Source organism: Diorhabda carinulata, chromosome 12 (genome assembly GCF_026250575.1).
Source record: "Diorhabda carinulata isolate Delta chromosome 12, icDioCari1.1, whole genome shotgun sequence".
Taxonomy (NCBI): Eukaryota; Metazoa; Arthropoda; class Insecta; order Coleoptera; family Chrysomelidae; genus Diorhabda; species Diorhabda carinulata.
The window spans coordinates 1,904,255-1,928,655 of record NC_079471.1 but is presented as its reverse complement, the minus strand read 5'-3'; the positions used below and the strand labels follow the sequence as shown (position 1 = coordinate 1,928,655).

The following is a 24,401-nucleotide window of genomic DNA, read 5'->3' as shown; positions in this document are numbered from 1 at the left end:
AATTTAATGCCATGACTAGCCACCCATCACGTACCGATTATATCTTTGCGGTCGTTTACTTTATATTTTCGTTAATATTTTGGCAAAAGATCAACTATAGTGTCATAATAAAGATGAAGGAAATGAATTTCACAATAAATTTCTGTCTATACTGTTGATTTTCGAAATAATATAAAAAAAATGTTAAACTCTTAGACTGTCTGACTTCCATCTTTGGTATTCGATTATTTTAATTTATGTATTATTCCAATAGATGCAGTTAAATCACTTGGACATTTACTGTTCTCGAAACACATTTGAAAATCAAAATTATTGTAATTAGAGACACCCAAATTATTGAAAAACACTCAAATACACCAACAAAGCCATAATAATGAAATTGATTTCAAATTTAGATTTGGATACCGTCCAATTTATCTGGAAGTGCGGTTTTCTGGAAATGGAGAAGTAAATAATTTCACACGTTTCCTCTATTTAAAATTTAAATATTCCAGAACCGGTGTATGTACTAGAATCATTTATATTCGCTGTGTTTAACGGTAGTTCAAATGAACCCAATAACCATTCAGAAACAAAACTGTCTACGAGAATTTTACTAGTATTAGTATACTGGGTGGGAACTAAAAAAGTTATTGTGTTGAGTTTACAGACATTCTATACAAAAAGCAGTCCAACAGTAGTTCAAATGAACTTAATTACCCATTCAGAAAAAATAAAACTGTAGAGAGAATATGATTAGTATTTAAATTTTTTATTTCACATCCAGTACATACTAAATATATTCTCTATATTTGTTTCTAAATGGGTTATTAGGTTCATTTGAACTACTAATAAACTGATTTTTGTATAGAATTACTGTAAATCCAACACTATTACTTTTTTTGATCCCACCCAGTATACGAATCCTAATTAAATTTTTTATACAGTTTTATTTGCTTCTGAATGGGTTTATTGCATTTCAAAATAATGAAAAATAAGTATTTCCGAGATATAGAGCGTTAAAGTGAACATACTTGAAGTCAAAAGTAGAAAATGAAGACTGACTTTGAGGTTATATATCTTCGAAAATAATGGTGATCAAATTGTGAAATTTAGCTTGTTTATAGACAAATTCTTTCTAAATCGATGGTAATTCTATAAAAAATCTTATCACTAATGGTACGAGAAATATAAAACAAAGTATTGAGGCATGTCCGGAAAAACCATACTTACTTATAAAATGATATATCTCAAAATAATGGCAATTTTTGATCCATATTTGAAAAAAACTACTCAAATAGTATGAATACATGAGGGGAAATAACAAAAATTTCTTAAAAATAAGTATTTCCGAGATATAGAGCGTTAAAGAAAATATACTTGAAACCAAAAGTCAAAAATGAAGACTAACTTTGAGGTTATGTATCTTCGAAAATATTGGCGACCAAATTGTGAAATTTTGCTTGTTCATAGACACATTCTTTCTTAATATGTGGAAATTCCGTAAAACATTTTATCACAAATGGTTCGGGAAATATAAACAAAAGTATAGAAGGTTGTCCAAAAACATACTTTAATTTATAAAATGATATATACCAAAATAATGGAAATTTGTTGTTTATATTTTTAAAAAATCACTTCAAAAAGATCAATATATAAAGAAAAATAATTAAGAACTTGTTAGAACGAGGTGTTTTTAAGATATAGTGCGTTAAAATTAAGCAATCTCTATCGCAAAATCAATAATGGGGGATAATTTCAAGGTTATGTATCTTTGAAAATATTCGCGATAGAATTGAGAAATTTTGCTTGTTCATAGAAAAATTCTTTCTAATTTGATGGAAATTCTGTAAAAAATCTCATCAGTAATGATTCGCGAAATATAAAACAGAGTATTGAGGCGTGTCTGGAAAAACCATACTTTCACTTATAAAATTATATATTTCAAAATAATAGAAATTTTTGGTTCATATTTGAAAAAAATACTCAAAAAGTATCAATACATGAGGGAAAATAACAAAAATTTTCTACAAATAACTATTTCCGAGATACGGAGCGTTAAAATGAAATCAATTCAACAGTAGTTCAAATGAACCCGATAATCCATTCAGAAACAAATAAAACTGCATAGAGAATATAATAAGTATCAGTATATACAGGATGGGGATTAGAAAAGATGCATTGTTGGGTTTATAGAAATTAGCTCAACAGTAGTTCCAATGAAATTATTCGGGAAAAATTTTACCCCTGCCTTCAGTGTTCATTATAATTAACATGAAACAATTTACTTTCAAACTATCTATACAATTAAAATGTTTTGTTGTAATTTATCAGTTCGCAAATAATTTTGACATTGAAAAAAATAATTAAAGTAAAAAAAATTGTAATGATAACAAAAAAAAATGTGCAAATAAAGTGAGTAATCTATTTATGTATTAAAATTGCGTTTTTTCGTGTTTGTAACTTTAAGACTAGATAAATTTAATAAAAATTCAACTAAATTGGTTACAAAAAGGTATACGGTTGGTTTTAAGCACATATAATAAATTATTTTACTCTAGATCTCTATCAAACTGAATATGTGACACTCAAATGGTTTTCCCAGTGACTTACGATTGCAGGGGTATCATCTGAGTCGATTTTTTGCTCACGAGTTCATTTATTGAATAAATATTGTCCTTTCAGGGTATTTCTCCGGCTTGCAGCTGTGTCGATTGCGAAGAGAGTTGTCCTGCTCCACCTTATGTACCATCCCCAGTACAACCCTTCAAGATATTCGGTCTAGATGGTTACGCCGTTGTTATGACAATTATTTTCGTCGTGGGATCCGCAATATTTTTGATAAGCGTTTTATTGTTTTCGGGGAGAAATAATATAGGTAAGTTTGGTGTTGGATTGATGGTACGCTACATATCATCACCACCATAACAATGTGTGTATAAATAAATTGGTTTGACTTGTAATTAACACTATTTTTAACTAATAAAGGAGGAGAGTCTCGAAATTTACTTGTATAGATGTGTAAAAGTCAAACTGGTTTATTTCGAACAATGTGCTTTTACGTTTCTTCGGTTTTGGTGAATACTATGCCAGCACAGTGTTTGCTTGAAATGTTTTTTCATTCGATTTATTTGAACAGGACGGAATACGTACACCTATGAACGGGAGCTTTTTGAAACGTCTGCAGAAATGAACGTAGCCGAAAGACAAGGTATTAAATATATGTGGCGTGTTTGTTGGTAATCACATCTGCTGTGTCCAGTAGATTAATTTGTTATTATCTTTACTATTAACTCGTGTGTATTAACGACCACAATATTTATTGATTTCGCTTTTAGATAAATACAATCCAGAAAAGAAAAAATTAACTATTACTTCAAGAACTAATTGAAATTCAATATTTTTTCATCGAACTTTAATTAATTCCACAATATTGGTTTACTTTCCATGATTTTGCTTTTAATAACAATTTCTGGCGATTTGGAAACTTTTTTCTAAACCATTTTCATAGTAGGAAACTTCTTTCTTAATCCTCTTCAAAGTGGTAAACATTTTTTTTCGAATGAGGGACTATTTAGAAATATTTTTTAAAACAACTCATTTCTCATAAATTATAATAAACTTTTCCACTGTATTCTCATTGTACAACACTTTTTCGATGTTTTATTAGAATCAAAAGCATTTGGTATCGAAACTGGAGGGAAGAATTGTACATTAAGTCGAAATTTCAAAAGTAAACTTGGAAATATTTCAAAAAAATTAAAATAAAAATAAAAAACGATATTAAACAGATTGTTGCTGTGATAAGGGCTCAAATAATCTACTTCTTTTTGCTAAAAAATATCCAAATTTTTCATATAAACATAATACCATAATTCTGAGCTGTTCCGTTGGATTTTTTTCCTTAATTCACTAAAATTTGTAGCTCCTCAAAATTAGGAGGACATAAATAAAAAAAAATCTAGTGATAATGGAAGACTTTTATTATTAAAAGTATTTTCCAAATAAGTTCTAAACTCACATTTATTATCAGCAGGATCATCTTACTGTAACCGTAGAATCATTTGAAACAATTTTGATTTTGAATCAAAATTTTATCCATTTGGGATTTTCATTCATTTTCATATCTTGTATATTTGAAAAAGCAATTAACTATCTCTGATTGTTAACTTTAAAAACTTTTCCACTGGATTCTTAATTTGCTTGTTGAGCTCTCAACTTTATCGTTACTTTATTAGCACCAAAATTATTTAGTATCAAAACTTGAGTTAAGAATTGTACATTAAGTCGAATAGAAAAGAAAAAGCCTCTAAAAATATATTTCTTTTTGCTAAAAAATATCCAAATTTATCATACAAACATAATACCACAATTCTGAGCTGTTCCGTTGAATTTTTTTCCTTAATTCACTAAAATTTGTAGCTCCTTCAAATTAGGAGGACATAAATAAAAAATAATCATTGAAAAATGAAAATTTAGTGATAATGAAAGACTTTTATTATTAAAGTATTTTCCAAATAATTTCTAACCTCACATTTATTATGAGCGGGATCATTTGTAACTCCTCCAAATATTTGTCTATGAATAAAGAAAAAAATCATTGGGAAATGGAAATCTATGGATAAGGAACTCAACTCATTCAGAAACAAATGAAAATGCTCAGAGAATATAATTATTATACCGGGGGGGATCTAAAAAAGTTATAGTGCTGGGTTTGTGGTAATTTTATACAGGGAAATTAAGTCTAGAAAGTTGGTAACACTTCACAATGCTGACAAATCAACATCAAAATAGTTGTCATTGTTTGTTTGCATTTATTGTCATTCATTTCGATAAATGGTTATGGTTTTTCTTATTAATTTCTTATAATTTATAAAAAACAATAATTTTAATCACTAAAGTGTTATTTTTCTACTATTTATTCCATCTGTGAGCATTGAAATGCATAAAAAATAATGAGACTTGGAACCGTTCAATCGGTTTTAATAATACACTGAGAAAAATATTTTTCCAGTTTTGACACTTTCGTTTCCATATAATAGTTGGATTAATAAATTATATAAAAGGTTATATTGTGTAACAGTTTTCCCCTTCCCGTCTTCACGCTTACTGTAGATGTACCAGGCAAGTCATTTTGAAGTGTCAATACGAGAAATTTTTTTTTTATTTTAAATTTCTTTATAAATGAAAAGAAAATCATCACTTACTGTTTATAAGATATAAATTACATGGTGTAACAATTTTATGGGAAGAATATTTCAATTTTTAGTATACTAATATTTATTTTGGTAATAATTGGAATAATATGGTGTTTAGAAAAAAATAAACTTTATTAAAACAATAAATTTTGTAAGGAAACTTTGTAATTTTATATTTTGGCTGTAGAAAATCGAAAAATCATCCGTAAAAACGACAAAAATTCATTGAAATTGGATGATTTCTACATTTTCTACAGTCAAATACGAGGTGACCTCAATAGTATGAACCGCAAACTTCATTGCATGGTACATATGTTTTTTTTTGCTTCTACAGTGTGCATTAGTATAACTCCACTAATATTTACTGCCCTATCATTAAATACAAAACACTGTTTGACATATTTATAACGTTTACCCATAAAACTCCCCATTAAAAATACTACATCACTCGATAAGTCGTGTGGCTGACACACAGATGGCGCAGCCAGAAATTCGGCTCAAACGAAGAAGCAATTGCTGGAATTGAAGCGTTTCAATGATTGTATTGCTGTTGAAGGAGATTAAATTGATGTTTTGGCAAAAGTTGGGTCAGTCACAGGACTTATCGAGTGATGTGTTTCATACATACACTTACAAATACCTGTCCATTCGTCCTGTATTCACTGATTTAATGACAGTAATAAGTTTATAAGTGTATGTATGAATTAATAGTCGCATGTATTATTTTTCTTGTAAATAACTGGTGGAATATCTGGGTTATGGTTGGTTGCAGTGGGTTTGGTAAGAGGACAATTATCTGAAGATATGAGGGCGGAAGTAGCACGTAGGTTGGCGGTGCCTGAACATCATTCCTCCCAAGTTGCATTAGGAGACGCGGAGGATAGTCCATTACAATCATCAAAACGATCCAGTAGGTTTACGAATACTGTTCGTATAAAGGCGTAGACAACTTAATTGAAAACTTATTTTCATCGTACAATAAAATTTTTGTTACAATATCAAATTTATCTTCATTTAGAATCACTATTACACTATATGGTCCTTCGATCCGGGTATGAACCGACGTTTTATGGAACGTTCGAAGGACCAGACAGTGTAATTGTGTTTTAACGTTATACTCCAAAATATTTAGAGAGTTTTCACTATATTTAGTTGTCTACATCTTTACATATACATTTAGCACGTTATAATTTTTTTTTTTTTATGTATTTACCAATTAATCCGTTGGTGGTTGAAGTATAACTAAAGGTGTTGTTGTTTCCTTCGAAAACTACTTGAAGGGTTGGATTTAAATCTAACCTTTCATTTCCTAAACGATTTCTAGTTGTTAGTTTGCCCTATTTGGTTTGTTTTAAGTCGCTATAAAATTATTTGAGACATATTTTGTTGTCAAAATGGATAATCAAGATTTTAATCACATTTTTGGTTAAATTTATCAACTTTAAAATTACCGTTTAATATTGTTTTTATTTCAGTTTCTTTTAGCTACCATCTTATCCTATCCTAACCTAACCTAACTTGATCCTAACCTAACCTAACTTAATCCTAACCTAACCTAACTTAATTCTAACCTAACCTATATTGAAGTAATCTTATGTGTAGTATAATTATTATCCTCATAGGTACTTTTTATTATCATTTAGGAATATAGGGATTTAGTTTGAAAATTTTGAGGTTATCTCTACCTAAAAAACTTCTCAGCTTCTAAACCATCTTAAAATTTTGTTTTAACACTCCAATTATTCGTTTGTTTTTAATTTAAACACCTGAAAATTATGGTTTTGTTTCGAAAATGTTTCGGAAAACCCTCTATAGAAAGAAAATTACAAATTTCCAAGCCTTATATTGAATTAATTCAGAGTTGAAGCTCTAGAGTTTTCTTTAAAAGATTGAGACTAATTTCTAATCCTAACCCAACTTAATCCTAACCTAACTTAAACCTATCCTAACCTAATTTAATTCTAACCTAACCTAACCTGTATTGAAGTAATCTTATGTGTAGTATAATTATTATCCTCATAGGTACTTTTTATTATCATTTAGGAATATAGGGATTTAGTTTGAAAATTTTGAGGTTATCTCTACCTAAAAAACTTCTCAGCTTCTAAACCATCTTAAAATTTTGTTTTAACACTCCAATTATTCGTTTGTTTTTAATTTAAACACCTGAAAATTATGGTTTTGTTTCGAAAATGTTTCGGAAAACCCTCTATAGAAAGAAAATTACAAATTTCCAAGCCTTATATTGAATTAATTCAGAGTTGAAGCTCTAGAGTTTTCTTTAAAAGATTGAGACTAATTTCTAATCCTAACCCAACTTAATCCTAACCTAACTTAAACCTATCCTAACCTAATTTAATTCTAACCTAACCTAACCTGTATTGAAGTAATCTTATGTGTAGTATAATTATTATCCTCATAGGTACTTTTTATTATCATTTAGGAATATAGGGATTTAGTTTGAAAATTTTGAGGTTATCTCTACCTAAAAAACTTCTCAGCTTCTAAACCATCTTAAAATTTTGTTTTAACACTCCAATTATTCGTTTGTTTTTAATTTAAACACCTGAAAATTATGGTTTTGTTTCGAAAATGTTTCGGAAAACCCTCTATAGAAAGAAAATTACAAATTTCCAAGCCTTATATTGAATTAATTCAGAGTTGAAGCTCTAGAGTTTTCTTTAAAAGATTGAGACTAATTTCTAATCCTAACCCAACTTAATCCTAACCTAACTTAAACCTATCCTAACCTAATTTAATTCTAACCTAACCTAACCTGTATTGAAGTAATCTTATGTGTAGTATAATTATTATCCTCATAGGTACTTTTTATTATCATTTAGGAATATAGGGATTTAGTTTGAAAATTTTGAGGTTATCTCTACCTAAAAAACTTCTCATCTTCTAAACTATCTTAAAATTTTGTATTTACAGTCCAATTATTCGTTTGTTTTTAATTTAAACACCTGAAAATTATGGTTTTGTTTCGAAAATGTTTTGGAAAACCCTCTATTGAAAGAAAATTACAAATTTCCCAGCCTTATATTGAATTAATTCAGAGTTGAAGCTAATTTTCTTGTGTTTTCGCTATTTTCTCTTTTTTAATTGTGTCGAATGCACTTCTAAAAACTATAAAAGTTGTTCGTTCATTGTACGAGGATGATCCCATAAGTATCTGGCCCAACAAAGAAGTAACCATTAACTGCCGACTTCATTTTTGGAAAATCTTTCACCACCGAGCATTTTTTCAAATCTAGAAACAGAAAATAATCTGGAGGAGTTATATTTGGCGAATAGGGTACCAATTCAAAAATTTTGGCAATAGCAATAACTTGGTACATGGTACAACAAGTACATGGTACACTATGTGTAGTGCTGCCAACATTCGGTGGTGGTTCTGGTTTTGGAAAATTTCAATCAACGCAATTTTCACTATTATTTCCATTAAAACTTTATTACGCTGTATTTTCTTTTCATTTTTTCCACTACATCAGTGAAAAGTCTAGTTTTTCACAATATCTAATTGTTTTCCGTATACGTTTAGGTATGACATCTGAACAAGCCCACGAAATGGAAACTCATTCCATAAACAAATCACCAGAAGATTATGAAAAAGTTTCATCGTTCATCGAAAAATTAGGCGCCAACACCGATACTTTCCTACAATTTATTTTTGAAAAATGGGGCACTTTTTGTGCGGAAAGACCGTGGTTGGTCCTTTTCCTTGGGGCTTGCTTAGTTATCGGACTAGGTCACGGAATAAAATATCTAAAAGTAAGTCTTACCAACTAAACAAGTAGATGATTTCTATGGTTTCTTTTTTTAGATCACCACAGATCCCGTACAAGTTTGGGCTTCCCCCACGTCTCGCAGTCGTATCGAAAGGGAATTCTTCGATAGTCATTTCGAACCGTTCTATCGAACGGAACAAGTCATAATCAGAGCTGTGAATTTAACGAACGTCTATCACAACACCTCCGATGGGATATTAGTGTTTGGTCCGGCTTTCAACGACTTCTTCCTAAAATCCGTTCTAGATTTGCAAGAACAAATACAGTCCCTTGGACTCGGAACATCTCACAGTTTTGATAAAATATGCTTCGCGCCTTTGAGGAAAGAAAACCAGAAAAGTACAGACGTTTCTGAATGTGTCGTACAAAGTATTTGGGGATATTACCAAAATAGTCTCGAAATTTTCGAAGAGGAAGGCACGGATCCGCTAGGATTCAAGACAAATTATTTAGATAGATTTGTTAAGTGCGTGGGGTGAGTCGGTTTTACCATTTTCTAATTCTAAATACACTTAACTATTCACTAATTTATTTAAAATCACCGTTTACTATTCTGATTCGTTTGATGAACAAGCGCCTATTTATACACTACGAATTTCTCGATAATTCGGATTCTAGAATGTAAATAAACGGTTCTTCAAAAAAAGGGCAACAAAATATACTTAGACAGGTTATAAAAAAAACAATTTAAAGATTTATAACAGTTTTGGAAATTTGTACCCGGCGCGTCCACCAAATTTTGTATTCTATTGACATAATCGAACAGCGCAGGCTTTGCGGTTTATGTCGTGGACGAGTTCGAAACATTATCATTCTTAATTTGTATTAAATTGCTTGATCACATTCAAGTCCTTCTACTAGTGACTAGTATATTGTGTTTATTTATATTATAGTAATGTTTTTCTCCTAATTTATTTAAACACTGACGTTAATTACAATAATCTAGGTACTAAACACTAAACTATTTACTAAAATTCACTAAAACTTAATTATTTACTAATTTATTCAAATTCACCGTTTACTATTCTGATTCATCGTTCAATTATTTGTTGACTACTCGCTGATGAACAAGCACCTATTTATACACTACGAATTTCTCGATAATTCGGATTCTAGAATGGAAAAGAACTCAAAGTCATTCTCGAAAATTGATACTTTACGAACGACAATAACTATTAACATAATAGATTATGACCTGCTTCACGAACCATGTCGTGGACGAGTTCGTAACATTATAATTTTGAATTTATTGTTATCTGTTTTATTGTAATATTTTTCTCTTAATGTGTTTATACACTAACGCTAAATAGACTAAATTGAACACTAAACACTAAACTATTCACTATAATTCACTAAAACTCGACTATTTATTGGCTTAATTAATTTATCAAAATTCACGATTTACTATTCTGATCCATTTACTGTGGCATTTAATTATTAACTGACTACTCGCTGATGAACAAGCACCTATTTATACACTACGAATTTCTCGATAATTCGGATTCTAGAATGTAAAAGAACTCAAAGTCATTCTCGAAAATTGATACTTTACGAACGACAATAACTATTAACATAATAGATTATGACCTGCTTCACGAACCATGTCGTGGACGAGTTCGTAACATTATAATTTTGAATTTATTGTTATCTGTTTTATTGTAATATTTTTCTCTTAATGTGTTTATACACTAACGCTAAATAGACTAAATTGAACACTAAACACTAAACTATTCACTATAATTCACTAAAACTCGACTATTTATTGGCTTAATTAATTTATCAAAATTCACGATTTACTATTCTGATCCATTTACTGTGGCATTTAATTATTAACTGATTCTTGCTGATGAACAAGCACCTATTTATACACTACGAATTTCTCGATAATTCGGATTCTAGAATGTAAATAAACAAAAAGACATTCTCGAAAATTGATACTTTACGAACGACAATAACTATTAACAAAATCGATTATGACCTGCTTCATGAACCATGTCGTGGACGAGTTCGTAACATTATAATTTTGAATTTATTGTTATCTGTTTTATTGTAATATTTTTCTCTTAATGTGTTTATACACTAACGCTAAATAGACTAAATTGAACACTAAACACTAAACTATTCACTATAATTCACTAAAACTCGACTATTTATTGGCTTAATTAATTTATCAAAATTCACGATTTACTATTCTGATCCATTTACTGTGGCATTTAATTATTAACTGACTACTCGCTGATGAACAAGCACCTATTTATACACTACGAATTTCTCGATAATTCGGATTCTAGAATGGAAAAGAACTCAAAGTCATTCTCGAAAATTGATACTTTACGAACGACAATAACTATTAACATAATAGATTATGACCTGCTTCATGAACCATGTCGTGGACGACATACAGATATTTTCAGCGCCGTTGCCGCTCTTTGAAATATATAATATAAACAGAAATGTCCTTAAATTGATTAGTCAATTACGTATACGTCTCGTGAAAAGAAAAATCGATCTCAAGTTTGATTTCTACTGATAGAAGAAGATAGTATGTATAGTTGATTGAGTCACGTGGTTAGGACGTTACTACTATATCATTTTTAAACTTTTTTTTGTACTATTTAATCTAGTTTCGTTTCCTTCGCCTTTTTCAGCGCTCAATACTTTTTTTGGTGTTCAACCGTATCTAGAAACTTATTTTTTTTTTTTTTATAGAAACCCATACGATCCTCTTGATTGTCTAGCTCCGTACGGAGGACCGGTAGATCCTGCTATAGCGATGGGCGGTTTCCTTAAAAAAGGAGAAAATTTAGCCAAACATCCCGATTACAAGAACGCGACAACAGTTATATTAACATTCATAGTTAATAATTACCATAATAAAAGTTTATTGACCCCAGCAATGGAATGGGAAAAAGAATTCGTCGATTTCATGAAAAACTGGACAAGTACTCAAAAACCTTTCTATATGGATATAGCTTTTACATCAGAACGATCAATTGAAGATGAATTGGACAGGGAGAGCCGATCCGATGTAGTCACCATACTAATTTCTTACATGATCATGTTCGCTTACATTGCCATATCTCTTGGTCAAGTCAACAAATGTTCCAGACTATTAATCGATAGTAAAATTACACTCGGTATGTATGTAAAACAACAAAACTTGTGTCATCAATTTGTAGTTGAGTCATTTAATGATAATGTCACGCTATACTACATAATAAATTAAAAAATACTTTGTAATACATTACAAAGTATCCTATCATTAAGGATTGTTGAAGTATGACTGATGATAATTCATTTATAATTAACCAAACTTACATAACACAAATAGAAATATAAAAATTTCAGTTATATATTTAACCAACTCGATTTTTTTTAATAGAATGCCACGAAAATAAAATTATTTCGACAATGTAGTGGAAATAAATTCACATTTACTCAATCCTTTCTACCTTTTTGGATATAAGGCATCATGGAGTTGTTACGTCGACTTCATTTTCCTTAAAACCATTAAACACTAAATTCACTAACACTTAACTATTCATTAATTTATATTCTTATCCCTTAACTATGGGATTCAATTATTTACTGACTATTCATTGATAAACAAGCACCTATTTATACACAACGAATTTCTCGATAATTCGAACGGCCATAACTTACTGTAAACATTAAACAAAAGTTTCCATCCTGTGAAGTCTATTAACTACCATTTAAGCCCTTCCTGAGTTAATTTATTCTATCACTTCCTGTTCATTTTGAAGATATTTGGTTAACACATTCCTGCCCTCAAAAACCAAAATCTCAAAAATTATTTGCAGTAGTAGATTCCTTCACGTGGTTCGATCAAGTGGCCTTTCATATCACCAGATTTATCTCCAATTGAAACAATACACATAGTTTTTGACACAACTACAAGTCTTGTCACAAATAGTATTTTTATATCAATAAATTATCGTTCAAAATTTATGTTTGTGGATTGAATATACACTTTTTTGCTTTTTTTTATATATAATTAAAATTATACATGAAATAATATCGAAATGCTTTTTTAGGTCTTGGTGGAGTATTGATAGTCCTTGCATCGGTTATATCATCAGTTGGTCTTTTCGCTTTCATCGGAACTCCTGCTACTCTCATCATTATCGAAGTTATCCCCTTTTTGGTACTGGCTGTCGGAGTCGACAATATTTTCATCTTGGTTCAAACGCATCAAAGAGATATGAAAAAACCAAACGAGTCCCACGCGCAACATATCGGTAGGACGTTAGGACAAGTGGGGCCATCTATGTTACTCACCAGCGTATCTGAAAGCTGTTGCTTTTTCTTAGGAAGTTTATCCGATATGCCTGCGGTTAGAGCTTTCGCTTTATACGCCGGAATGGCGCTACTGTTCGATTTCTTCCTACAAATCACTTGTTTTGTCAGTTTGATGGCTTTGGACATTGCAAGACAGTCTTCAAACAGGTGAATTTTATTATTTTTTAAACGAATCTTCTCTAACATATATTTTTTGTTTTTATAGATTTGATGTATTCTGCTTTATACGTGGTTCTAAAAAGAACGAACCGACTGTTTCTAATAGTCAGGAAGGTTTACTTTACTCATTCTTCAAGTACGTTTATGTACCTGCTCTAATGACTAAGCCAGTTAGATGTGCAGTAATGATCGTATTCTTCGGATGGTTGTGTTCTTCGGCAGCTGTATCTCCACATATAGAAATCGGTCTTGATCAAGAACTATCGATGCCTGAAGACAGTTTCGTACTCAAATACTTCAAATCTCTCAAAGATTATTTGAGTATAGGTAAGACAATTGGTATAATACAATCCTTATGATCAATCCAAAGGAGATCAGAATTCATACTGTAAATGTTGGAGTCTATTTTCATCTTTAGTATATTCTTCTAAGTAGAAGTATCAATAAATTTGCCTATTGTGGTACTGAACAAACCCATTTATCTTCAGTTTCCGAAGACGATAACTTGGTTATCGAAACGTGCAGCAGATGGTGTAATTATGAGTGTTGGTGTTCAGTATCCAAGAACAGTACCTTGTGGAACTCCAAACTTGATAGCACAAGAATCAATGTGGTAAAAAAGACTAGAACTGCTCACTGCACTAGACTCTGATATGGGAAAACAAGGGGTTGGTATATCGAACAATTATCTAGGTTTTCCCCCAAAGTCTATTGCAACGCAAATCAAATCTATTTGCATTAAAAAATAAGCGATATTAGTCGAGCATCCTGTATACTAGAAAATAAACAGATGAAGAGTATTGTGAGAGATAATACATTTGAACTATTTTTGTAAATTTTCTGTGAAAAACTAATATTATTTTATCTTCTTGTGCGTTGTAAAACAAACAAGGGTAACAAGTAGTCAGAAGGAATTCCTAATACATTTGAACTACTTTAGGAAATAAAACTGCAGACTAAAAGTATTTGAGTGAAAAAATAAGTAATATTAGTTAAACTTTCTTGATAACAAGAAACAAAGAGTAGTGACAATACATTTGAACTACTTTTTTGGATAAAATTCTGTCCATTTAATAAAAAAATCAGCCAAATTAGGCAATAACTGATTTACGGTCTTATGAAAGTGATTTAAATAACAAAAAACTGAAGACTTACCAAGTTATAAGTTGTAAGAGATCTTTAAGGATAACGATAAAAAAACTTATCCTCGAGGTTAGGTTAAATCATTAAACTCATGAGCCCCCTGTACACCAAGAAACAGGAGCTAAGGGTACTGAGGATATATTTGAATTACCTTTGTAAATAAAACTGTAGATAAAAATTATTTGAAGAAGGTTAAAAAGTGGTGAGAAAGGATTCCTGATACATTTGAACTACTTTAGCAAACAAAACTGCAGACCAAAATTATTTGCATGAATAAAGAAGTAATATTAATTAAACTTTCATAATAAGAAGAAACAATCAAAGATAAAGTTATAAATATTAGTCGAGCTTCCTGTATATTGGAAAACAAACAGAACCAGAGTAGTGGTGGTGACATAATAAATTTGAACTACTTTTGTAAATAAAACTGCAGTTTAAAACTATTTGCTTTGAAGAAGAACAAACATTATTTGATCTTATTCATTGAAAAACAAACGAGGTTAAAAAGTAGTGAAAGAGGATTCCTCATACATTTGAACTACTTTTGTAAATAAAAACTCAAACCAAATCTAATTGCATTAAAAACAAGCGATATTAGTCGAGCTTCCTGTGTATCAGGAAACAAACAGAACCAGAGTAGTGAGACGGGAGGATATGATACATTTGAACTACTTTTGCAAACAAAAATTGATGTTTGGTTCAAGATACTGGAAACTTGAATCCTTTATGAGACAAATGAGCCAAATTATGCAGAAACTGATTCATCGCCTTATGAAAGTGAAATAAACAACAAAAAACCTGAAGAGGAATCAAGTTACAAGTGTCCTGGATCAATCAAGTTGCAAGAAGCAGTATCCTTGAAGTTATGCCAAACCAAAAAACATCAAAAGAAGCACGTTATGGTGTTATTCATGTAATCAGATATATTGCCACTTTTATTTTACCGTAAATCATTGAACCGATGAGTTGTTTGTAGTATAGTTTTAGTTTTTGATGACATTTGTGCTAATTTCATTGTTATTTTCAAAGGATTTATATGAAAAGCTGTAACTGTGAGTTGTTTTCTAACCAACAAATCTTAACATGATTTTACCTCAATATAAACTCGATTTTAAATTATTGAAACTACTTTAAGCTCTCTAACCAATGTCATTATTAGAGATAGAGATGTAAATTAACGCATTCTTAATATAAATTTATATTTAGGGCCGCCAGTGTACTTCGTAGCGAAAGGTGGATTAAACTACAGCGATGTAAATGACCAAAATTTAATATGTACCGGTAGGTACTGTAGAAGCGATTCATTAGTTGCCCAGTTGTATGGAGCCAGTAAAGTCCCAGAGGTCACGTACATAGCGAGACCTGCCTCGAGTTGGGTAGACGATTTCTTCGATTGGGCGGAATCTCCTTCCTGTTGTAAATACGATTCAAATCATAGTTTTTGTCCGAACGACGATTCAGGTAAGTATTTTTTTTTTTTTAAATATTTGATCAGTGATTATTATGTTATGTTTTAGATTGCGATTCGTGCAATATTCGATTCGATTCCAAACAACATAGACCGATACCTGACGATTTCAGTCGGTACGTTTCGTTTTTCCTTCGAGACAATCCTACCACCACCTGTCCTAAAGGTGGTCACGCTGCTTACGGACAAGGGGTAACTTATCGAACTAATAAAACCACGAATATGTCAACGGTTGGCGCTTCTTATTTCATGACGTATCACACTATTTTGAAGACGTCAGAAGATTATTACGAAAGTATGAGGGCAGCCAGGGAAGTAGCTGCGAATCTTACAAAGACAATTGGCGTTGAAGTTTTTCCTTATTCCGTTTTTTACGTATTCTACGAACAGTATTTAACGATGTGGCCAGATACTCTATTTAGTTTAGGTGAGTTTCAAATGACTCGAATTTACTTACACGTGTCTACTAGATAGAGTTAAGTTGGAATTTCTGGAACCGTTGTGGCGATATTCATATGAACACACTGTTTAGACTACCACTACACCAACAGTCACGATTTACACTGTCTGACACGCGTTTCTATAACCAGGTTATCATCCTCAGAGACTGACGGTAAAACAGTCTTGACACGCGTTTCGATAACCAAGTTATCGTCTTCAGAAACCGAAGGTAAAACTGTCTGACGCGCGTTTCGATACCCAGGTTATCGTCTTCAGAAACCGAAGGTAAAACTGTCAGACGCGCGTTTCGATAACCAGGTTATCACCCTCAGAGACTGAAAGTAAAACTATCTGACGCGCGTTTCGATAACCAAGTTATCGTCTTCAGAAACCGAAGGTAAAACTGTCAGACGCGCGTTTCGATAACCAGGTTATCACCCTCAGAGACTGAAAGTAAAACTATCTGACGCGCGTTTCGATAACCAAGTTATCGTCTTCAGAAACCGAAGGTAAAACTGTCAGACGCGCGTTTCGATAACCAGGTTATCACCCTCAGAGACTGAAAGTAAAACTATCTGACGCGCGTTTCGATAACCAAGTTATCGTCTTCAGAAACCGAAGGTAAAACTGTCAGACGCGCGTTTCGATAACCAGATTATCACCCTCGGAGACTGAAAGTAAAACTATCTGACGCGCGTTTCGATAACTAAGCTATCGTCTTCAGGAACCGAAGGTAAAACTGTCAGACGCGCGATTCGATAACCAGGTTATCACCCTCAGAGACTGAAAGTAAAACTATCTGACGCGCGTTTCGATAACCAAGTTATCGTCTTCAGAAACCGAAGGTAAAACTGTCAGACGCGCGTTTCGATAACCAGGTTATCACCCTCAGAGACTGAAAGTAAAACTATCTGACGCGCGTTTCGATAACCAAGTTATCGTCTTCAGAAACCGAAGGTAAAACTGTCAGACGCGCGATTCGATAACCAGATTATCACCCTCAGAGACTGAAAGTAAAACTATCTGACGCGCGTTTCGATAACCAAGTTATCGTCTTCAGAAACCGAAGGTAAAACTGTCAGACGCGCGATTCGATAACCAGATTATCACCCTCAGAGACTGAAAGTAAAACTATCTGACGCGCGTTTCGATAACCAAGTTATCGTCTTCAGAAACCGAAGGTAAAACTGTCAGACGCGCGATTCGATAACCAGATTATCACCCTCAGAGACTGAAAGTAAAACTATCTGACGCGCGTTTCGATAACCAAGTTATCGTCTTCAGAAACCGAAGGTAAAACTGTCAGACGCGCGTTTCGATAACCAGGTTATCACCCTCAGAGACTGAAAGTAAAACTATCTGACGCGCGTTTCGATAACCGAATTACCATTTTCAGATACAGAATGTAAAACAGTCTCTGAAGACGATAACTTGGTTATCGAAACGCGCGTAAGACGGTGTAATCGTGAGTGGTGGCGTAAACAGAGTATTCAGTATTATACAGAGTGTTTTAGTAAAAGTTTTCTCTCGATTGTGGTATGTTATTGATTTAATTTTTTGTTTTTAGGTGTAAGTGTAATGGCTATATTCGTCGTTACTTTTCTTCTTATGGGTTTGGACATATTTTCGAGTATAGTAGTAATAATAACGATAATTATGATTATTATAAACTTGGGAGGTCTGATGTATTGGTGGCATATAACTTTAAACGCAGTATCTCTAGTCAATTTGGTTATGGCCGTCGGTATATCGGTGGAATTCTGTTCCCATTTAGTCCACAGTTTTTCGATGTCTGTAAAACCTACCAGAGTCGAAAGAGCTGCCGATGCTTTAACGAAAATGGGCAGTTCGATATTTTCTGGAATAACTTTAACTAAATTCGGAGGCATAATTGTACTTTTCTTCGCCAAATCTCAAATATTCCAAGTTTTCTACTTCAGAATGTACCTGGGTATCGTATTATTCGGAGCTGCTCATGGACTTATATTCCTTCCAGTTCTACTTAGCTTTATAGGTAAGTATGTTATTGAAATATTGAGCTTTACGATAGTATTTTTGCAAATTATGCTTTTTGCTATTTGTCTCTCAATATCATTTACAACAAATCGCGCTTAACTTCAATACGGTATGTCATTAAACGTGTTAATCATTTACTATTAGTAACGTTTGAAGGGTGCGATTGGTAGTTATAAAAATATTTCTCCACCCTGTTGAAATATCAAAATTATAAGAACACAAAATGTGGTATTTAACACTTCTTCAAACGTCTAAATTTTTGTACAGATTCTCCCGAATTTCACTAACGTTTGGGCACTATTTTGTCCTTGGAAAATATTTCACACCACCGGAAAACTTTCCCATCCTATTTCATTTAAAATTAGTGTTGGGGAAGTCGAAAAAGTATGTGCAGTAATTCAAGTTCTTCGCATTATGTTTCTTGTATATTAGTACAGGTAAATTAGGCGATTTTGAACTAAAATCTTAAATCAAATTGGGCGGTTTTGATTTTCTTGATTCTGTGAGGTTTTGGGATACTGAATAAGTCTAGTAACTCTTAACAAGATTACGGGCACGGATTTTCGAAATTTTGGGACTTGAAACTGTTCCTAACCTCAAAATTTTCACCTTAAAACGGATCTATACACACAAAAATATTTTGAATCGCGAATAACTCCTGAAGCATAAAATGTACAGCACTAAATTCTCTACAGATTGCTCTGTCAGCATTTTGTAAAAAATTTTGTGCTCTACATTTCTTGTTCAGGCAGTTTTTTTCGAGTTAATCACGTTTCAAGTTCCAAATCAGAAAATCAGAAACGCCCAATTTAATTTCGGGTTTAACCCTATTTTACCCGTACTATATTTATTTACATGGATTTATTATTAATGGGAAGCTACTGTTTACAACTGTATTCGTGTTATGTTGTTTTCGCTTATCAATTTATAAACATTTTGCTGTCGTACAGGATCTCCGATGAATAAAGAAAAATTGGCCAAACAAAGGAGTTTAAATGGTGCACGTTTCCAGGAAACACATTTTGGCAGAGTAAGATTTATTGTCTGTTTATCGTTTAATCCATACAAATCGCTTTTTTAAATGGTACAGAATGATGCCTAAGGGTTATTTCAAATGGTTTTGTTCCTTCCTACTGATTAGTTTTCATTTATAATAATTTTTTAGTGTTTTTGTTTAAAGATAATCGAGAAATTAATTTGTGTAGATCATTTAGTAAGGAACAAACGACTCATCTGCTTTCTGTAATACAAGTTTGCTTATTTGGTAGAATACGGCCATTATGTTTTTGATAATTTTCCTTTTAATCGCATTTTTCACATATTAGTTACACTGAAATTCGATTGCCAACAAAAATAACATGTACAAATATAGAATAGATCTGCAAAGTAGTGAGACAGTCGAACTGATACATTTGAACTACTTCGGCAAACAAAACTGCAGATCTAAACTATTCGCTTTAAAAAAGAAGTAATATCAGTTGAACTTCATGTACTTTGGAAACAAGGAAAAAGAATAGTGAGAAGGGAGAGATGATACATTTGAACTACTCTAGTAAACAAAACTGTTTGCATGAAAAAAGTAGTAATATCAGTTAAACTTCCTGAATACCAAGAAACAAAGAGTACAGGCAATACATTTGTACTACTTTTGTAAATAGAACTGAAGATTAACACTTTTTGCTATAAAAAAGATTCAATATTAGTCGAACCTCATGTCCGTTTGTAAACAAATACCAAACAAGTGTAAAGAGTAGTGAGACCCGATACATTTGAACTACTTTAGCAAAAAAAAACCGCAGACTAAAACTATTTGCATTAACAAAGAACTAATATAAGTTAAACTTTCTGAATACCAAGAAACAAAGAGTAGTTACGATACATTTGAACTACTTTTGCAAATAAAAATCCAAAACCGAATCTATTTTCATTAAAAAAGAAGCGATATTAGTCGAGCTTCTTGTATATTTGAAAACAACTATAGTAGTAGTACATTTGAACTACTTTCGCAATAAAACTGCGGATCAAATCAGATCATTGAAAAACAAACAAAACTATTAATATTGAATAAAAGCTGAAAAATATAACAAATAAACCATTCCATTTACAGTTTTGTACTAATAAATATAAAAAAAAATTAAAAGATGATTATTGCATAATAATGAATATCCTAAATGTAATAATCCAATTTTTAATCACTATAACCTATAAAAATGAATCATGAATAATAAATAAAATATATAATAATGTTTCAGGCGTGATGCAAACAAGGAGAAGAAGTATCAAACGCCAAACACATTCGGATGACACAGCAGAACCGACGATGGTGTCACCTTTGTTGCCATCCACATCACGACACTCTTATAATGCTATAACTCCCGCTCTTGTATAGTCTCTATCAATGAGAACGTAATACAGTATTTTTCTGCGTGTGATAAAATAAGTTAACAACAATTAAGTGAAGTGCGACTCTCCAAATGTGTGTATTTATAATACTTAACATATATATTTTTACTGTTAATGGTGATTCTAGTCACGGTTTTAGTTTTAACTAACAAATCGGTTCAAGGGTAACGTTCTAAGTAATTTTTATATTATAGATCATATTTGGGTGTGATTAAAATAGTATAAGAGTCCACTTGATATTTTAATTTACTCTGTATCGAGCTATTGACATCCATTTACCGGTGTTGCGAAAAATAAATCTCTGCCTACCTCAAATAGAGTCAATGTCGGTGAGAGACTCAGAACTTCCAGAATTAAAGGCAGGTGACATTATCAAAAGCTCGAATTAACTCCCTCCAATTTATATTTAATTGAAATAAATTTAGTGTAATTATTTTAATCTGATTATATCTGATTCGGTATCAGTATTGGTAGTACAATTTGAAAAGTTGTTTACCCAAAAATAATTAAATAAAAAGATTTTATCTGTATTTTAGTCCTAAAGGATACTCTGCATGCATGCGATTTGTAAATTATTGTAATGAGAAAACTGTGATTGGAATCGCTATCGAATGTGAGATATTTTAACAAAATATATTTAATAGTGCTTGAGTGTACAAACTTAATTTATACACGGCTAAATCGAGATTATTTTTAAACAATTCGATAATAAATATTTAACGACTGATATTTAATTGTGGCTACAAACGGTGGAAATTAAAAATCATATGCTCAACTCTTATAAATCTATTACCAAATTTAAGATATTTTTCATTGAAATTATTTGGTTGATGTGATAGTGATTTAGGAAGCGACACTGCTATCTTCAAAGTGAAAGTAGTTGAAATTTCTGGATGATATTACACTGTCTGGTCCTTCGAGCCGGTGTAAGAAGATCAATAATCCCAATTATCATTATTTTCCCTTAATAGACCCTTTTTCAACTGGAATCTTGATCTTTTTCATTTGTTGGTATGATTTCTACGAATGGCAACATTTATGATTAATAAATATTGACCATGACTCGAAATAATCCCATTAAAACAACATGATTGTAACAGATAACAAATTAACTCTCAAATTCAAGGCCTATGAAATTTAGATTTCATCTTATCTCTCATTTTCACATGTGTATTCGTTAATTGATAAATTTAAACAAGATCTTGTAATATCTTTCGAATAAATTGGATGCTTACAAATGTATTTCAAAATTTCAATGACTTTATTTTCTATAAACTAATTATATTTTGATAAAGACTGCAATAAGTCGAAATTTTAATTAAAAAAGTCCTTAAATCAAGAGAATTTACCAATAAAACCATATAAATAAATTTATGTTATTACAACTCAACAAAACCGTTAGAGTACGACAACTGTTGGTTGAGGGAAAGTCTGCATACTCAAATATTAGTTTATGGCTATAATTTCCACTATTACATCATCTCTGGGAGTCTTTGAAACGTCCTATGTTGCTACGTCATCAGAATTAACGTCCTTTGTTCTTTATATTGATTCTAATTCAATTATTTGATTTAAAAATTCTCGTATTTTATAGAATAATTGGTACCAAGGTGTCTTACTCATGAATTTATATTTTGAACTTATTTTTTTGACAATAAAACGTTGAAAAGGGATGGATATGTATTAAATAACAAATTGTATATTAATAAAAATTAATTAAAGGCTATGTATGCTGTGGACACTTATGACGAGGGTTGCTGATAATTCAAGTTTTTACCATATCACATAGAAATTCAAAGCCGCATAGTCCAATAAGTGGAAAAACAATACCACATCAATATCATTTGTTTCTCATACTCAAGATTGACTCTATGCTTGCATTTAACGGAAAGAAAAATTTATATGGCTCCAATCGTTATCCATTCTGAAAGGTGAAATACAATTTGTGCTGATATTGGTATTAAAAACGGTGGTGATGGTGATATTAGTAACAACCCTTATATAAACTATTTCAAATTTATATGATTTAATAAGAAAAATAAAATCTACAAATGTTTGAACTCTGCTATCTTCAAATTCTGTTTAACTCCAAAACTGATCTATTTAAAAAGTGATAATTGTAAATCTCACTTTGTTTTTTTAATGCTTTATTCAAAAATGTATTCCAATACTCTGTGTCAAAATTTTTTATCCAAATATTTGTATTTTTCTAATAATAACTCAAAAACTTTTCCTATGAATTAAAAAAAAGTGATAGTTTTGACTTAATTTTTAAGCCGAAAGTTGAGCTTCTACTTATTTAGTAAAATTCTTAAATACGTGGATGTGCCTCTGTACTTTTTATCCTTATTACATTTTTCACATTCCACAAATTCTAAAAATTCAGTTGTAAGATTTTTGTATTTATGTAGATATTTTTAATGTATTGATTTTGTAATTTTAACAGTGTCTGATATAAATGTATTTTGTATTAATCATCTAATTTTTTTCAACCTTACCCCTTACATATTCTTAAAAACAGATGAAAGAAAATTATCACCAGTTTAACAAATGTCTGGAATACTATAGACTTGAGAAAAGTCTCATCAACGAAGCCCTTTTTCTTTAATTCTGAAGAACATAGTTTCAACAACCTTGCAGTCACACGTATCAGGAACTGTGATGCCCCAAACATTTAAATTTCTGATGTTATTTTTCGGGCATAAAAGTGAACAAATCTCTTAATCTGAAATGTGGCAAGATCATTTAAAGTGTTAGACCCCACACCTCTGCAGTTTAATGAAGAGCACATAAGAAATGTGGGTAATATTCACATGTTTTAAGCAAATATTCACATATTTTTGAAAGCAAATATAAAAAATTCATCATTAGTGTAACAAAATATCATCAACAAAGCCAATTTTCTTTCTTTCCAAAGAACATAGTTACAAAAACCTTACAGTCACACACACCTTGTAGTGTCCCAAACACACTCCTTAAAATTTTTGACATTATTTTTGGATAGGAAAAGCCTATAAATCTAAGGTTTTGTAAGACCCCTTTTAATGTCAACCCCATATCTGACTACACCTCTCCAGTTCAAAAAAACACACGTGAAATGTGGAGGTTAAAAATTTTGGCAAAGATATTCACATATTTTCTAGGTAAAATTTGAAAACTGATAACACTTGCACTTTCTAATATAACATTGAAAGAATCATCAAGTTCCAAACCCATTCTTGATGTATCCAAAAGTGTTAACAAGCTAAGGCACATATAAATCGACCTTCTGCCTCTCTTACCAAACAACTGCTCCAATTAAATAGTTCCACACATCGCGGGAGGCATAGGGCAAGGTTCAATCAAGACTCACAGCTTGTCTTAAGGCAAAGGTTCCAGCCAAAGCACCCCATAAGCTTTTTGAAGGACATCGGCCTTTGGTAATGTTCAGATTAAATGTGTAGTTTTTGTATGAATTCGATGGTGCGTTAGCCGAGGTGAACA

The 24,401-nt window shown here is 31.5% G+C and overlaps 1 protein-coding gene across 8 annotated transcripts in view; it reads left to right on the top strand.

The window, feature by feature from the left end:
- The window catches only part of LOC130900324 (NPC intracellular cholesterol transporter 1-like), a 31,545-nt gene extending 8,153 nt beyond the window's left edge, over positions 1 to 23,392 (top strand). The window contains exons 5-17 of one of the 8 annotated variants that reach the window (XM_057810851.1): positions 2,665 to 2,857; positions 3,119 to 3,190; positions 5,950 to 6,087; positions 8,722 to 8,951; positions 9,004 to 9,443; positions 11,678 to 12,105; positions 13,024 to 13,435; positions 13,494 to 13,774; positions 15,797 to 16,051; positions 16,108 to 16,485; positions 18,067 to 18,513; positions 19,466 to 19,545; positions 20,768 to 23,392. In XM_057810851.1, coding sequence (XP_057666834.1) covers positions 2,665 to 2,857; positions 3,119 to 3,190; positions 5,950 to 6,087; positions 8,722 to 8,951; positions 9,004 to 9,443; positions 11,678 to 12,105; positions 13,024 to 13,435; positions 13,494 to 13,774; positions 15,797 to 16,051; positions 16,108 to 16,485; positions 18,067 to 18,513; positions 19,466 to 19,545; positions 20,768 to 20,773 — 3,360 coding nt within the window. In that variant the 3' untranslated portion in view covers positions 20,774 to 23,392. The remainder of the gene's footprint in view (positions 1 to 2,664; positions 2,858 to 3,118; positions 3,191 to 5,949; positions 6,088 to 8,721; positions 8,952 to 9,003; positions 9,444 to 11,677; positions 12,106 to 13,023; positions 13,436 to 13,493; positions 13,775 to 15,796; positions 16,052 to 16,107; positions 16,486 to 18,066; positions 18,514 to 19,465; positions 19,546 to 20,767) is intronic. The other 7 variants (XM_057810857.1, XM_057810853.1, XM_057810850.1 and 4 more) reach the window with 7 other exon arrangements.
- Positions 23,393 to 24,401: the final 1,009 nt, after the last annotated feature.